The 16,875-nt window shown below is 41.8% G+C and overlaps 1 protein-coding gene across 4 annotated transcripts in view; it reads right to left on the bottom strand.

The window, feature by feature from the left end:
• NALCN (sodium leak channel, non-selective) overlaps positions 1–16,875 on the bottom strand; it is a 298,865-nt gene that overhangs the window by 62,702 nt on the left and 219,288 nt on the right. For all 4 annotated transcript variants that reach the window (XM_084767995.1, XM_084767997.1, XM_084767996.1 and 1 more), the window contains one exon: positions 6,430–6,503. In XM_084767995.1, the coding sequence (XP_084624121.1) occupies positions 6,430–6,503 (74 nt within the window). The remainder of the gene's footprint in view (positions 1–6,429; positions 6,504–16,875) is intronic.

The raw sequence follows: 16,875 nt of genomic DNA, 5'->3' as shown, positions 1-16,875 counted from the left end.
ACACACACACACACAGACACACACGCATACACACACACACACACACACAGACACACACACACACACGTGCACGCACACACGCACACAGACACACACACACACACACACACACACACACACACACACACACACAGAGTTCCTCTCTGCAGCGCTATACACACTGCCTTGCTAGTCATGCCCAGAATGTTACAGGAACAAAAGAAGAAATACCACGACCTCATCCAAATTTGTGAATGGGAGGGCTGACCAACAAGGCAGTGCTTTGAGCTGGGCGGCGGTGGCATACACTTTTAATCCCGGCACCTGGGAGGTAGAAGCAGGTGGATCTCTGAGTTTGAGGTCAGTCAGCCTGGCTTACAGGGCAACTTTCAGGACAGTCAGGGCTATACAGAGAAACCTTGTCTTGAAGGACAAACAAACAAAACAAGATAACAACAACAACAACAACAACAAAAGATGGTGCTTTGAAAAGCAGAAATTGCTGAAGAGGAAAAAGAAAAAAAATACTACCGTTCCATAGCATGTAGTAGAAGCCACAGAAGTCCTGGATGGGTGGCTAGCTAAGGGGACCTCTTAGTAAAAAGACTCTTTCTTAGGGGGCTGGGGAGGTGGCACAGACCTGGGTTCAATGCCCAACCTCCTCACGGTGGCTCACAAACAACTCCAGGGGACCCCAAACCCTCCTCTGGCCTCCATGGGCACCAGGGACACACATGATGCACAAACCTTCACGTTAGCAAAACACACATACAACATAAAATAAAATACTTACAAATGTAAATGATGTGCTCAGAGTGAAAACCGGGGACAAAAGGCAGTGACAATATTACACTTTGAACACCACTTCATCTTAGGTCTAGCTAAAAAGACTAAAGAGTGTTCTTTAGACTTTCAGTAATATTTATTTTCATAAGTGCACAGCCATTAATCAAATATGAGGGCACAAATATCCAAGCTGATATTTGCCAAGGTTATAAAGATACTGTCTTTCCTGGCAAACCACAAATGGTCTGTACTGTTTAATGATTTTTGGTGTGCTGTTATTTCTGTATTCCTTGATGCTTTTGAGAATAAGAGTGCATTTTTACTTGATTTGGAGGCTTTGAATTAAAGCAAGCCTCAACAGAAGTAGCAGCACTTTAAAAACGCATGATAATTTTTTCCCTCCCCTCTCTGATGCTAAGAAAGGTCACAGGAATTTTTAAGGAAGTGATCTGAGCTGGATGGCAGCATCCAAGTTAGAACATATTTTGAGATGTTGGTTCAGTGAGAACTGTGGCCATAGTAGCACTTTGATTATCAGGCCTGCAAACCCAGACCCTCCACCCAAAACTTAACAGGGTTATGGAGGGGAGGTTGCTACACTAAAGTCTGCATTCTTAGCTCCAGGGTCTTTCCCTCAGATCATTTTTTCAAACTATAGACTGCAGGATCAGCCTCTCTGGTCATGAAAACACAAGACAGCATAGCCTCTGGGACACATTAAAAGCAGTCCTATGAGGGAGATTTACAGCTCTAAGTGCCTACATTAAATGTTCAGAAAGAGCACAAATAAATGACTTAATAATGGCACCCAAAAATTTGGAAAAACAAGAAAGAACAAGCCAAATCCAAATCCCATAGATGGCAATAAATAATAATAATTTTTAAAACACAGAGCAGAAACTAATAGAAATAGAAACAAAGAAAACAGCATGGAGAATCAGGGAGTCTAAAAGCTGGTTCTTTCAGAAGATAAAAAAAATTGAAAGGCCCTTTCCAATGACCCAAAATAAAGAGAGAGGGCCCAAATTAATATAACCAGAAATGTACAGGAAACATCACAACATACATTAAATAAATTAAAAATATTACAAGGGAATACTCTAAAAGCCTGTACTCCATTAAGTTAGAACATCTAAGAGAAATGAACAAATTTCACTCAAATCACTCAAATTAAGCCAAAAAGGATCAACTCTAAATAGACTCATAAGTAAGGAAGAGTTTGAAATAGTAATAAAAAGCTTTCCAACTAAAAGAGGACCAGACCCAGATAGATTCATAACAGAATTATACCAGAATTTCAAAAAATATCCATAGCTAATCCTTCTTAAATTATTAAAAGAAAAGAAACAGAAAGAGCACCCAAATTAGATAAAAACACAGCAACAAAAGAAAACTACTGAACAATATCTCTGACAAACAGATTAAAAAATCCTCAATAAAAGATTTGCAAACTAAATAAAGACATACATCAATATGATTATCCATCACGACCAAGTTAGCCTTATCACAGAGGGGCAACAGTGGCTCAACGAACACAAGCCAATAAATGTAGTAAATGACAGAAATTGACTTTGAAACAAAAGTCCCAAGATTATCTCAATAGATGCAGAAAAATCCTTTGACAAAAAGTCTACTGGGCTATGCTCAGAGCACTTCAAGACTAAGCTCTTGATCACTGGTCTCCGGCTAACCAAATCCCCTCCCTTTCTTGGCTTGCATGAGTGCGTGCATGTGTGTGTGTGTGTGTGTGTGTGTGTGTGTGTGTGTGTGCGCGCGCGCGCGTGCATGCGTGTATATGTAGTGGTGTCTGTAAACACATGAATACACATCTGCGTATGAGTTTATGTGCAAGTGTATGCATGTGGAGGACAGAGGCCGATGTCTGCTATTTTCCTCAGTCATTCTCCACTGTCCATTTTGAGACACAGTCTCTGAACCTGGAGTCCTCTGACTGGGCCTGGCTAGGCTGCCAGTAAGGTCAGCCTGTTCCCTCAGCACTTGGACTACAGGCTCATGATGCTAAGGATAGCTTTTTATAGAGGATCTGATTGTGAGAAGCACGGATTGTTAAGGACTGGAGTGAAACAGTGTCCTCTGGACACAGCAGGACCTCTGTTCTTATGCACTTAGAGAAGCAAGAAAAAATTTTAAGAGCAACGAAGATAAATTATTTTTGTAAAGATCAAACTTCTGTTAAAAAAAAACCCTTATTTTCAAGCTGCAGCCCTTTATTTCCAGTAGTTAATGAATTCATAAAGTGACATACAGCCAAGGCCCTTTTGTCTTATGCTTTTCTGGGATGTAGCGAAATACTTTTGGCTTTTCTTATCCCCAAATTATTGAGAAGAGGCCATATTTCCTGAGTTTAAAGATTATTTTTCACACATCATATACTTAGTTCAAATAAAACCCCTCAATTTCCATATATTAAAAAGAAATGCCCTGTTCATTGGCTAGATCTGAGTAGGGGTTCGATGTTTATTGCTTGTATTGTCCTTGGTTGGTGCAGTAGTTTGAGCAGACACCCCTGGGCCCAGATTCACCCATCATGATGTTCTTCTTGTAGGTTTCTAGGACCCTCTGGGTCCCTCTATTTCCCCATCTTCTATATTTCTCTTACCTAAAGTCCCAGTAGGATGTCCTCACATCTATCCCAATCTCCTGGTAAGTGAAGACGTTCATGGGACATCCCTTTTGAGCTAGTGTCCAATTATAAGTGAGTATCTACCATGTGAGTCTTTCTGCTTCTGTGTTAACTCACTCAGTATAATCATTTCTAGATCCATCCATTTGTCCACACATTTCTGGATTTCCTTGTTTTTAATAGCTGACATGAACTCTGGTGCCCTATATTTGATCACTTCCCTTGGGTGGGGAGGCCTGGTGGCACTCCAGGAAGAATAAGCAGGCCACCAAGATGAGACTTGATAGCCTTTGATCATATAGTGGTGGAGGAGGTCCCCTTCAGTCATAGACCTAGGGGAGGGGAATAAGGTGAAAGTGGGAGGGAGGGAGGAACGGGAGGATACAAGTGATGAGATAACAATTTAGATGTAATCTGAATAAATTAATAAAAAAGGTGCAAGTGCCAGTTTATAAAAAAAAAAAGAAAGAAAACTGTTAAAATTTCCCCTTGCAGCATTGTTTGTATATGTGACTGATTAGAATTTTGTGAAAACATGATTTATTCCATTCATCTAATTCATTCATTTTTGTGACACTGTGTATCCATTAAGTCACTTTTCATTGTTAAACTGATCAGATCTCAGAAAAATGTGACTTTTAAAAAATTCAAATGACATGTTCACATATATCTTATGACATGATGTTTCAGAAAGGCCTAACTGTAAATGAAATGATTTCCTGGGAGACTGAGACATTTGTCACCTAGATAAATAGTAGAGTATTGGCCCATAGGACCCATGAGAAACGCCATATCCTTTTGTTTGGCTTCCTCAAGACTTAATCCTAGACCAGTGCACACCATGATTCCCAGGGGGCGTCTCAGAAGACTAGTACACGTTAGTTACTTCTCACATTGCAATCTGAGGATGGCGGGATGCATTTTGGCTCACATGTAGAGAGTCTAGTTCACCTTGACAGGTAAGTCCTGGTGGCCAAGGCTCGAGGGAGCTGGTCACACTATATGTGCAGCCAGTAAACAGAGAGAGATGAATGCCGGTGTTCAGCCAGCTTCCCCCTTTCATACAGTTCAAGACCAGCCCATAGAAGTGAGCTGCTCAAACATAGGCTGGGTCTCCTTACCTCAGGCATTCTAACCTAGAACTTAACTCACAGACACACTGAGAGGTGTGCCTCTTAGACGACTCTAGATCATGTCAAGTTGACAACCAACGTTAACCATGACAAAGCGAAAAGGAGGTGAGGTCTATGACCCCTTCCTTATGCCTCCATCCCCTTTCCAGCCTTGAGGTACTGAACTATACGGAACAGAGTAATTCAGCAGGTAATCTGGCCATGGCTTGCTTGCTAGGCCTTGGACTTGGCTTGCTGGCTGCTACCCAAGACACAGAGTCACTAACTGGACACAGTTGGCTCATTGTGTAGCCCCAGTAAAGAAGCCGAGCTGAACACCTGAGCACAGCCATGGTCATCCTGCATCCCAAGCACAGCAGACTTGATAAAGGGACATTGTAACAGGAGAGAAATGACAGGGAGGTTCTGCATTAGACTCAAAGTGGGTTGTGTACTGTCACTGGATGGGTGTTTCTTTTCTAGTAAGTGTGTCAGCATTTCTGAGGTCCATGCTACGAAATTACTGGTGTAGCTACAGCTTGACCAAGTATCTTGGAGGTTATGAGCTGCCCAAACCAGCCTCATGGCATACTCCAAGGGTAACACTGAGGTGAGTGACCACCTAGTCAGAGCATCAGCCACTTTGGGACTCAAGTTGTCTCTTTCCATGAGACCTTCTGTGCTTATCTAATTAGACTGAGAATGCTTAAGCCCCAGCAACATTTACTCTTAATTCAAGAAACCACTGCAATACAGGCGTGTCTGCACCTAAATGTCATCCATGGAGAGAACACAGTGGAATGTCTTCATGAGATAGGACTCTTTTCTCTCTCTCTTTCTCTCTCTCTTTCTCTCTCTCTCTCTCTCTCTCTCTCTCTCTCTCTCTCTCTCTCTCTCTCTCTCTCACACACACACACAATTTTCAGGTTCTGTTATAAACTTAATAGTTTCTTACCTTGCATATAACTAGCTGCATTTCCTCATCATGGCTTCCCAAGCCATAATAATATACATTATAGAAAGATGCTTTCATGTCCATTTTTAGTAATGGACTCAGGAGAAGAGTCTGATTCCTTCCACTTAGCACACATTTCTATGGTACTTGGACATATGAAGGTGGCTATTGGCTTTGTCAGCCGTACCACTTTTATCATTTACATGTACACATAATATAGGTAACCATCATGATGTTCTAAACGCATATATACTTTGTGCGAACCATATCATTCCCTATGTATAGTCTGATACACTTAAGTGGTCAGATTGATTTCCTTATTGACACCTCATGTCAAGGCATATTTTAGAGAGAAACACTAAAATAATATGCTTTCACGATCATTTGAAGGTTGCTATATGGGGTTGGAGAGATGCGTGAGCACTTAAGAGCTCTTGTTGCTCTTGAAAAGGATCCAGGTTCAGTTCCCAGCACCCACATGGAAGCTTACAACCAGCTGTAACTCCAGTCCAAGGGGATCTGATGCCCTCTTCTGGCCTCGATAGGCACTGCGTAGACATATCCTGCAGGGCTTTCAAACCTTAACAGATCCTTAGGGAATGGATGAAGAGATCATAATTGCTTTTTTAAAGATTTGCACTTTTGCTATGTTCCCTTAAGATTTTTTCCTTTAGTTACTATAAAAATATGAACAGTAAAGAATAATGATAGTATCTTTTCACCTTTTCTTGTAAATGCTTTCACATATAGTATATTTAAATGCATTAAATAATAAACATGGCACGTTATAATATCATAGTATTAGCTGTGTCATTGACATCATTTGAAAGCATGAAGATGTGTGTTCCTAAAATTGAGCAGAAAGCAAATATTGCTGTCGTTGAGAAAAGCTCCTTTTCCCCTTAGTGTAACCCCATATGTGTTAAAGGATGCTTCAAGTTTATTGGTATTACCTTAAGATTTTTGTTACTGCAGTCTCCTTTTCCAGAAGGTTCCTCGCCCTGATGCTGAAAACAGACTTGCGGAGCTGAAAAGTGCAAGGACCACATTAGTTTTGGGTTGTAAAGGAACGCTATAGTCACAATTCATGAGACAGAAGTCACTATGCAAACACTGGTTCTCGTTCCCTCTATGACTTCTATGTCACACGTTAGCTTTCTCTTAACATCTCTTCCTCCCATCTGATTCATCACCACCACCACCCCCACCCCTCCCGCCACATATACAATTTTAAATCTAGGCTGCACATATGACAAAACTGGCAATTGTTTTCTGAGGTTGGCTTATTTCACTTAACATAATGTTTAAGGTTCTTTTGTAGTTTTATGTTTTATCTGTGTCCCTGTACAGACTCTAACTAACTATGAGGCTACATGCCACGGCTATGGTATAGTATATGGTGTGTACATTGCTGGTAATGTCACTGTCAATCATCTGAATAAGTGCTCCAGTTTCCAAAGAATTTGATGTTGAAACTAACACTTGGAACATGTAATTATCATTGTTTAGTGGGGTGTTTTCCAATCCACACTGTGTTACTGCATGTCCCTGGCTGTGATCCAATACTAATCTGAACATGAGTTCAGGAGGTGTTTTATCTTTCAGGCTTAGGGACAGATGACAGGAAGGAAAGGTCAAAGTGTGCCTCTAGGTGATGGTAACAAAGTCATCCCAGAGAAAAGGAGAAGGAAAAACATCCTGGAGGGCACACAGCTCTGTCCTGATCATTGATTGCATATTAGACAGTGAACCACTTTACAGTTGACCAAGTAGTCAAAAGAAGAAGAGGAAGAGGAGAGAGAGAGAGAGAGAGAGAGAGAGAGAGAGAGAGAGAGAGAGAGAGAGAGAGAGAGAGAGAGAGAATATCCAGGTTAGATTCCCAAGAACTCAGAGTGAGGGACTTTGAGTGGTCAGCACTGGGAGCCCCCAGTAAATTATCTTATCTAATCACTTGGCACATGTACCAGTAACCACTGGTAACAAAAGATAGAAGCCAGGTTCTTGGAGTCTGGAACTGAACATCTCAGGAAGGCAGTCCAGGCTAGAACATATGAGCTCGCATGTACAAACCAGTCTATAAATAAGCACTATGTAAATCAAGATGTCTGGGAAGGGACAGAGTCACAAACCCATCTTTACAGCCCCCCCTCTGTCTCTCTGTGTCTCTCTCTCTGTCTGTGTCTCTCTTTGTCTGTCTGTCTGTCTGTCTGTCTGTCTGTCTGTCTGTCTGTCTGTCTCTCTCTCTCTCTCTCTCTCTCTCTCTCTCTCTCTCTCTCTTTCTCTCTGTGTGTGTGTGTGTGTGTGTATGTGTAGTCAGAGGTTAATATTTATCAAGTGTCTTCCTTTATCACTCCTCTTCCACTAAAGCTAGAGGTCCCTGACTGGCTAGAGTAGCTAGCCAGTGAACCCAGGGGTTCTCTTGTCTCTGTACCCCAGAGCTGGGCTTACAGGTCCTTACTGCCACACCCAAATTTTCGTGTGGGCAATAAGTATCTGAGCTCAGGTCCCCACGTTGCAGAGCAAGCACTTTACTCACCTGGTCATCGCTCTGACCCCCACGAACTAGTCCTTGCTATCACTTCCAACCACTTAGATACCATCCTAATGTTCAATGTAGTTTTTGTGTTGCTCAGAGAAAATCTGAAATGAAGTACAGGACTACGGAACACACTTACTTTCCCACCTACATCCATGAAATGTTTATCTTTTTGTAATAAAAAACTGAATTGTTTTTTAATTGACTAGAACTCCTAGGAAAATTAATCACATGTTGATAGAGATTAGAGTGAATGACATTTATTTAGAAGGTGTATTTCATAGTAGCATAAAAAAGGGAATGTACTTTCCTACATCTGTTATTCCCTAAAGAAATGGCACTGGGACAGTTTTGTAATCTCTTTGAGCTTTTAGCACATGTCAAGAGAGCACTACTCAGGAGTCACAGGTGGAGGGCCTAGCAGGAGAGCAGTTCTGCTTTGACCACTAAAGTAGTCAGGAGTCAGAAGTCAGGCCCAGGATAGAAGAGGGCATCAGAGGCCGATTGTGCGCAAGGGAGGCAGACCCTGTGATGCTCAAGGCCTTACTTGTCTTTTGCATAAGGCAACAACCAGGATTCAATCACCTGTGAACTGCTTTCAGGGGAGCAGCTGATACCAGACACACATCTATCAGCGATGAGCTTGAGCTGATTAAGGAAAACACAGTGGCCATGTATTCAAGGCTGCTCTTGAGAATGGTACTACAGTTAACAGCAGACGCAGTAGGATGCTTTCTGTTTTAATATAAAACCTACAGATTAAGCATTACTACGTTGTGACAGATGTGCACTTGATATGCTAGATATCTTCCTATTTATATTTAAGCCACTCTTTTCGTAGTCAATAAATGTCTGTAGCTATCAACTGTTTTGGGTCCTTGCCTGCAGTAGTAAAGCTTTCTATTTTTCCTTTAGAATAGATATTCTTAGACTGTGTTGGTCACGAAGAACTCATAGCTACACTGCTCTGCAGTGCCCTCTTCTGGCATCAATAGATACTGCTAGTCATCTGAAATAACTACGCAGAGCCATTTCAAAATATGTAATTTCAGACCATAAATTGCAAATCGCAACAGTAAAAGGAGCCAGCAACAGCTTATACTGCATCTGAGTGCATCTAATATGTAAAAAATAAGAAACGTGGCGGGGACCCATTTGGATGGAGCTTGCACTGGAAACAAATGATTAGTTGAAAATATTTTTATGCTTTACAGTTTTATTTGCAAACCTAATGTGTAGTAATTCTTTGACTGAGTTAAGGGACAAAAACAAATCCACTAAATTTCAGTTTAAGTGTTAAAATAAACAGATTTTCTTTAACATTTAAAATTTTTTATTTCAAAGATAAATCTACATCTTGAGGTAGAGTTCTTGTCTAACTTGTATGAGATCTTAGGTTCAGCCCTCAGTAACATGCACATCTGCCTGCACGCATGTGTGCACACACACGCACGCACGCGCGCGCGCGCGCGCACACACACACACACACACACACACACACTGTTCCCTAAATTGTACACTTTAGAGCAGCACAGAACCCAAAAGCCATGAAATTCAACTCAATTTCTGCACAGTTACTGTAATTTGGATCGGAATGACACAGCAATGGGTGGGTGGCTTTTGCTGGTTTCTAGAAAGGTCTTTCAGTCAGAGAGTGGGACATGTCTCCTGCAGTCCCTGGTCATGTGGGCTCTGCTGAGGGCAAAGGGCAGGTTAGTTCTCAGGGTCCTCTGCTTCTCTGCTTCCCGCAAACCAGCGGCCTTCGCAGTTGTGTTCCAGTGTGACCTCCCTGGCAGGGCCATCTGGCGTCATGCTCTCTCACCAGGATGCACAGGGTGCCCCGTGTCTTCCCTTTGTGGCATCTGTAGCATTCATGTTCACTGTATGGACTCATCCCACTGGCAAACTTGCCATTCCGTTGTCTATCACTGAAACGACTCTTTAGTAGGGAGCTGTCCCTCCCGTGTCAGTTTTAGCTACCAGGATAGTCCTCGAGGAAAACAGTCAAGGCGAGTTCATGATTCTGGTTATTTTCATACCAGTTATTAACAGTTAACGAAATTTATACAATTCTTTAAAAAGTGACTAGCTGTTTAAAACATCACTATGAATTTAAGGTTAGGACATATTTGATGGGTTTTACTCTATTACAATCACTATTTTTAATGTTGTTACCAATTCCTTGATAGTTTAATACAATATATTTTGATTATACTCTTTCCCCTCCTCCAACTCCGTCCAGATGGCCCCTTCCTCTCTACTCACCAGTTCTATACCCTTTCTCTCGTCACAGGTTTCTCTCGTCACAGGTTTCTCTCGTCACAGGTCAGGGGGCAGCTGCTTGTTGGCCATCAGTCCTTTTCACGTGATTCTAGCAGCTGCTGGCACAGCTTCTTGGTTCGCAGCAACGACAAGTTGCTCTACATCTACGTGCACTTCCTTCTCAAAGTCAGCAATACTTTCTCCAAGCAGCCCTGATGTATTTATTGATAGATTTATTGATAATTTTTTGGGGCACATAGTCTAGATTTCAGTGATATTTATTGATACTGCGGCTGGTCATCATTCCGGGATTTACCTTGAGCTGATTCTCACAGTTTCAATTTAGATTTAGGGTACAGAAATTTTATTTACTTTTTTTGTATCATATCTACATTTTTTTCTTTTGATTTCAAGATTTGAATTTTGAAGGACTCAAGGGATGGCCAAATTCAACTATCTAGTAATTACTCGCTAGCTTTATTTCGTAGTTCACAGATAATCTCAGAACAGTGACAGACCCACAGACCCACGGCTGAGAGGACGAGAGGACGTTGGAAGCGCACTGGTCCTCTGGTTCCCGTTTGTCTCATATCAGCACAGCTGTGGAGGCTGTGGAGGGTCTATGCTTTAGCGCCACCCTCACGTTGTCTCAGCTTTCCCGTGTGAGCGCCTCCCACTGCCGCTTGGCTCTTCCTTTGGTGTCTGAGTCACTTGCAGGTGGTGTGTCTGTCAGAGGCACGCTTTTCAGAAGTCTCTTTGGAAAGAGCTCACGGGAACACTATTAAACAGTGCTCTGTGTGTACAATGACACCTTGATAACAGGTTTTCTGTCTCTTTCATCGAGAAATTTAGTTTTCCTGGGTGAAACAAAAAAAAGCCTGTCATTCCTGGCAGTCCTATGCGGTACTCTGGTTTCTTTTGATCTAAAGGGCTGTTGCTGAAATTTGTGACAATGATCTGATGTTCATTAGTTTAAGTCACTTGCTGCTTGGGGAGACGAATATCATGACACTTTTGAAGTTTAAAGTCTTGTAACATATGTGGTATAGATCACATGGTCCTTCCTGGCCAGTATTTCCAGAGCCATGGCATATGATTTCCATATTTGCTTAAAATGTTCTGTTTACAGTGTTTGTGTTTGTTCTAGTATCTTGCTGTGGCATTATCTACTATGAATGCCTAGGATAATAATGTGGACCTTACTTTTATTTTTCTTTGATTGAAAAAAAACATTTCCCCAGAGAATGGGGAGATGGCTCAGCAGGTAAACTGCTTGCTATGCAAACGTGAAGACCAGATGTTAGAATGCCAGCACCGCTTAAGAAGCCCAGTGGGTGTAGCAGACGGCCTGTTAGCTCAGCACTCCAGAGACAGCGCCAGCGCATCCTCAGAGCAAAGTGGCCTACATTAGACTAATCAGTGAGCTTTAAGTTTTGAGAGACTCTGCCTCAAAATGTAAGGCGGAGAATGTTCAAACAGACCTGGCATCAACCTCTGGTCTCCACACACATGTGCATATGCAAATGCACACATGCAAACACACATTGCATCACACACACACACACACACATATATATATATATACACACACAAAAGAAAAATTTAAGAACGTTTCTCCTCATCATGATCTTTTGGGTGTAATTTCACATATCTAATCTTTTATATTATTGCTTCTACTTATAATTCTTTCCTGAGATCAGCACTGAGTTCACTCCTGACTTCTTTTTAAACTTATTTATGCTGCTAATTTAACCTTGTGTGGTTTCAAATATCTTTTAACTCATTCTACCCCGGGTGCAAGTATTTATGGGTATGGATTTATGGCTGGCTTTCTTCTCATTTCTTTCTTATGCTTATAGGATGTTTGATTTTTTTAATTTTTACTTTATTTTATATTTTTATTCATTTATTCAGATTACAACTAAATTGTTCTCCTATCACTCATATCCTCCCATTCCTCCTACCCTCCCACCCCTACCCCATTGTCCAAGGGGAAGCTCCTCCCCCACTTTATGGTCGCAGGCTAACAAGTCTCATCTTGGTAGTCTGCCTATTCTTTCTTTGAGTGCCATCAGGACTCCCCACCAAGGGGAGGTGGTCAAATATGGGGACCCAGAGCTCATGTCAGAGTCAGTCTCTGCTCTCTACATAACTGTGGAGAATGTCCTGTTCGTTGGCTAGATCAGAGTAGGGGTTCGGCTTACTACTTGTACTGTCCTTGGTTAGTGCAATAGTTTGAGCAGAGCCCCCTGGGCCCTGATCCACCCATTATGATGTTCTTCTTGTAGGTTTCTAAGATCCTCTGGATCCTTCTATTTCCCCATCCTCCTTTTCTTGAATAATAGTCTTGTTCTCTAGTCATTAAATGAAGAACTGTATCAATGCCTATTATGTGCACATTTCTAAATGTCTATGTCTGTGTAGATTTTCTGTGCCTTGATCTATGCTGAAATATTACATAGATATTTTAAGCTTTATTTGAATTTAATCCTGATGGGTAAGAATTAGTATTTTCTTTTTAGATGAGAAATTTGAGAATAATAAAAATTTGGCTGTTTGCTTTCATGAACAATGCACAATTTATAATTATCATTAGAACTCTGAATTGTAGAGCTGTATAATTCAGATCTTTTCAGTACATTTTGACATGAACTGAAATGTCCCTAGAAAATGAAACAAGCTTTTCTAAACTATGCTGAAAAAAGAAATTGGTCTTCTTGCCCCTCTCTGTCTCTGTCTCTGCCTCTGCCTCTGCCTGCCTGCCTGCCTGCCTGCCTGCCTGTCTGTCTGTCTGTCTGTCTGTCTCTCTCTCTCTCTCTCTCTCTCTCTTTTGAGACAGGGTTTTTTCTATGTAGTCTCTGCTGTCCTGAGTTGCTTTGTAGACCAAGTTGGCCTCCAGAGATCCACCTGCCTCCCTGAGCGCTGGGATTACAGGTGTGTGCCACCATGCCTGGCTGTTGCAACTTCTTGCTTTTTGTGAAAGATAAGGTTTGCACACCTATGGCAATTTTTAAAAACTCAATTAAAATAAAGTTTATTAGAATCAAATTAAGATACAGTAAGCCATTAAAATACATTAATTAACAAATACTTATTTGGTGGTTGATACAGTGGTGGCTCCTTGATAATTAAATCTTTACCAGGAGAAGGCATGACTCTGGCTATATGACATAAGCATAATGAGAAGCCTAATATATGTAAATAATCAGACTTATTGTATTTTTATCATGTAAATGTAACTTTTATTTACTGGATGTGATTGTTGTCTCATGGGTTACTGCTGAATAAGCTCACGTCTTTCTATTCTTTCTGAACTCTGGCTGGCTGATTCACCTCAGTTGTTCTGACTCTCTGAAAAGGTGTAATAGAACGGACAGACAGAGGAAGCACCTGAACAGAAGGAACAGGATAGGAGTGGGGGTGCTGTGACAAATTTTCACTTGTCCCAAATCTTGCTGTAAAAACGTTAGAGCCAATAGCTGCACCTGTTCTGTGTGTGCAGCAAACGGACAGAGGAAGAACCTTGAGACCCTGAGAGATCTGTAGGCTTTCCAAGTCATCAGAACCACTGTGATTGGCCCTTACATCTTGCGTTTATGGGTTCCCTCAAATCAGGGCTCCACTGAGGTGTTCAGTTAACCAGAGGATTAATTCAATTAACTGAGTCACCTGAGAACAGCCGCAGACACATTAGGGAATGTTAGGTCCTCTGTTGCAATGAAGAGGCCAAAAGAACCAACGGTCGTCACTTCATTCTTGGGCCAGTTGATTGCAGAATGAAAGAACTGATACTAAACTTGAGAAGGGAACACAGCAAATACTAACTTAGTGACTAAAATTTGTTATTTTTTTAATCTGAAATGTTAGCAATAAATGTGCTTCTAATATGGAAAGTTTGGACAGCCTTGTCTCCTTCTTCTTCTTCTTCTTCTTCTTCTTCTTCTTCTTCTTCTTCTTCTTCTTCTTCTTCTTCTCCTCCTTCTTCTTCTTCTCCTTCTTCTTCTTCTTCTTCTTCTTCTTCTTCTTCTTCTTCTTCTTCTTCTTCTTCTTCTTCTTCTTCATTTTGAAGGCAGTAGCAGACCAGTAAGAAATGAGAGAGAGTGGGTACATGAACATCTGACCATGAGACAAAACCAAGTTCTGATGAATCGGGCTTGATGAGCATCATTTCTGCGGGGAAGGCATGGTGCAATTATTGTAATGAGGCACTCTATTGAATGGCTCCCACATAAAACATAGTAATTGGAGATAAGCAATTACTTAAAATTACATAGGTGGAAGGTGGTGCCTCATTTGACAAGATTTGAATCTTTCGTGCACCCATGAGCTGCACATTAATACTGAAGTGACTGTGACAGATCATGTGCACAGCAAGAGGGCTCTCTAAAGTAAACTTCTTATGGAGTTGACACTGTGCTTGGAAAACTGGAATTCTGAAAGGTGACTAACGTTGGTGGCTGTCAGACTAAAATAGTCGTGTCACAATTTATACAAAGGTGAATTCCATTATAACGCCACATTATGACGCTTCGGAATGTGGTGTAGAGTGTGGAAAGGGAGCTTTACATGGTGGGTCAAGAGGTTTGATCTTAGTTATTCCCACGTTATAAATTCTGAATCTTTTATAAATACCAGGTGTAAAAGCTAAAATATGTATAACACACACATTCACAGAGAGAGAGAGAGAGAGAGAGAGAGAGAGACAGAGAGAGAGAGACAGAGAGAGACAGAGAGAGAGAGAGACAGAGAGAGACACAGCAGAGAGAGAGAGAGACAGAGACAGACAGACAGACAGACAGACAGACACACACACACACACACACAGAGAGAGAGAGAGAGAGAGAGAGAGAGAGAGAGAGAGAGAGAGAGAAAGAGAGAGACAGAGACAGAGAGACACAGCAGAGAGAGAGACAGAGACAGACAGACAGACACACACACACAGAGAGAGAGAGAGAGAGAGAGAGAGAGAGAGAGAGAGAGAGAGAGGAGAGTCACTCTTTCCTGAGACTCTAGGATGCTCCATATAAGTTGATTCCTATTTTGTGTGAAACTCTTTTTATTTTCCTTGAGTTTCCTGTAAGCTGTAAAAATACAAAAATGGTAGATTCCACACCTATGTAATTCAATGTGCATAGCTGCTACTTGAAATGCATGTGTAGAATGAATTAATGCCACACTAAAAGATTACTTTTGATCTTTAAGCCTTCTTTGGTTTACATTTTCTTATTAATTGATCTATGCAATAACAATAGATGAGGTAAATATTATGAGGGATTTCTTCGTTGGAAGTGAGTCATATCAATGGACATCTGAGAATATCTTGCAAGGTTGGGAACTAAGTGACTTGTGACAGTGGTTTCATTCCCCAAGCAGTGGCTGAGGGTCACCAGAGATTTGGCCAAATCAGCACCTACCACCTTGTCTACAATGGCAAAGCAGTGGGTGGCAGTGCAGAGCATGCAGCAGCACTTGGCTCACTGAAACAAGTGGAAATGTTTACTACATGGTGTTAACTGGTGAGCCAAAAATAGATGCTGGTCGTGGGGAGGAGGGATGGCACAGCAGCTAGGGGCACTGGCATTTGCCACTAAAGTTGTTCGGATAAAAGGGTATACTGTGTGACACACTGTGACACACCACAGCTTCCACAGCAAGATGCTTGTGTGTGTGTATGTGCGTGTGTGCGTGTATGTGTGCGTGTGTGCGTGTATGTGTGCGTATGTGTGCGTGTGTGCGTGTGTGTGCATGTGCATGTGTGTGTGTGTGTGCGTGTGTATGTGCGTGTGTGCGTGTATGTGTGTGTGTGTGTGTTTGTTTTTCTTCGTGGGGAGGTTGTAAGGGCTGACAGTGAATGGCTGGGGAGATGACTGGGCAGCAAGATGCTTGTATGTGTGTGGGGGTGGGGGTGGTTTTTGTTTGTTTTTCTTTGTGGGGGGTTGCAAGAGCTGACAGTGGATATGGATAGTTGGGGAGATGATTGGGTTTGGGGTGCTTGATGTGGAATTTACAAAGAATCAATAAAAAGTTGAAAAAAAAAAGCACTGGCAGCTCTTCCAGAGGACTCGGGTTCAATCCCCCTGTACCCTCATGGCAGCTTACAACCATCTGTAACCAGGCCTGGGGGATGCAACTCTCTCTTCTGGCCTCCATGAGCACTGCATGCGAGTGGTCCATAGACATGCAAGCAGGCCAACCACCCATGTACAGAAAAACAAAACAAACAAATCAAAACAATATTCTAGGGAGTTTTGAAGCACAGATGGAGAGACAAACTGGATCTACATTTACATCCCATATAAACAGGCTGAGGCTGGGGAGACACGTGAGTGACTGTGATTCTAGCCCTGCATTCGTTGGGGACTTAAATCCAAGCAGCCCTGGGATCCTGGATTTCCGATGCATTTGAACTTCACATTCAAATAACAGGAATGTGACGACAGCAACAACTGTGACACAGGAAGTTTTGCCTAACAATTGATGAAAGATAAGACCTATAAGTAAAACTACGAAGTAGAAAAAAAATAAGTAGCTTGGAAAATTGTGGCACAATACACATTTTACCAGCAGCCGCAGTCCCTCGATGCCTGTTTGCCACAGGCTC

This window comes from Acomys minous (genome assembly GCF_964271855.1).
Source record: "Acomys minous genome assembly, chromosome: 18".
NCBI lineage: Eukaryota > Metazoa > Chordata > Mammalia > Rodentia > Muridae > Acomys > Acomys minous.
This window is presented reverse-complemented; position numbering and strand designations above follow the sequence as displayed.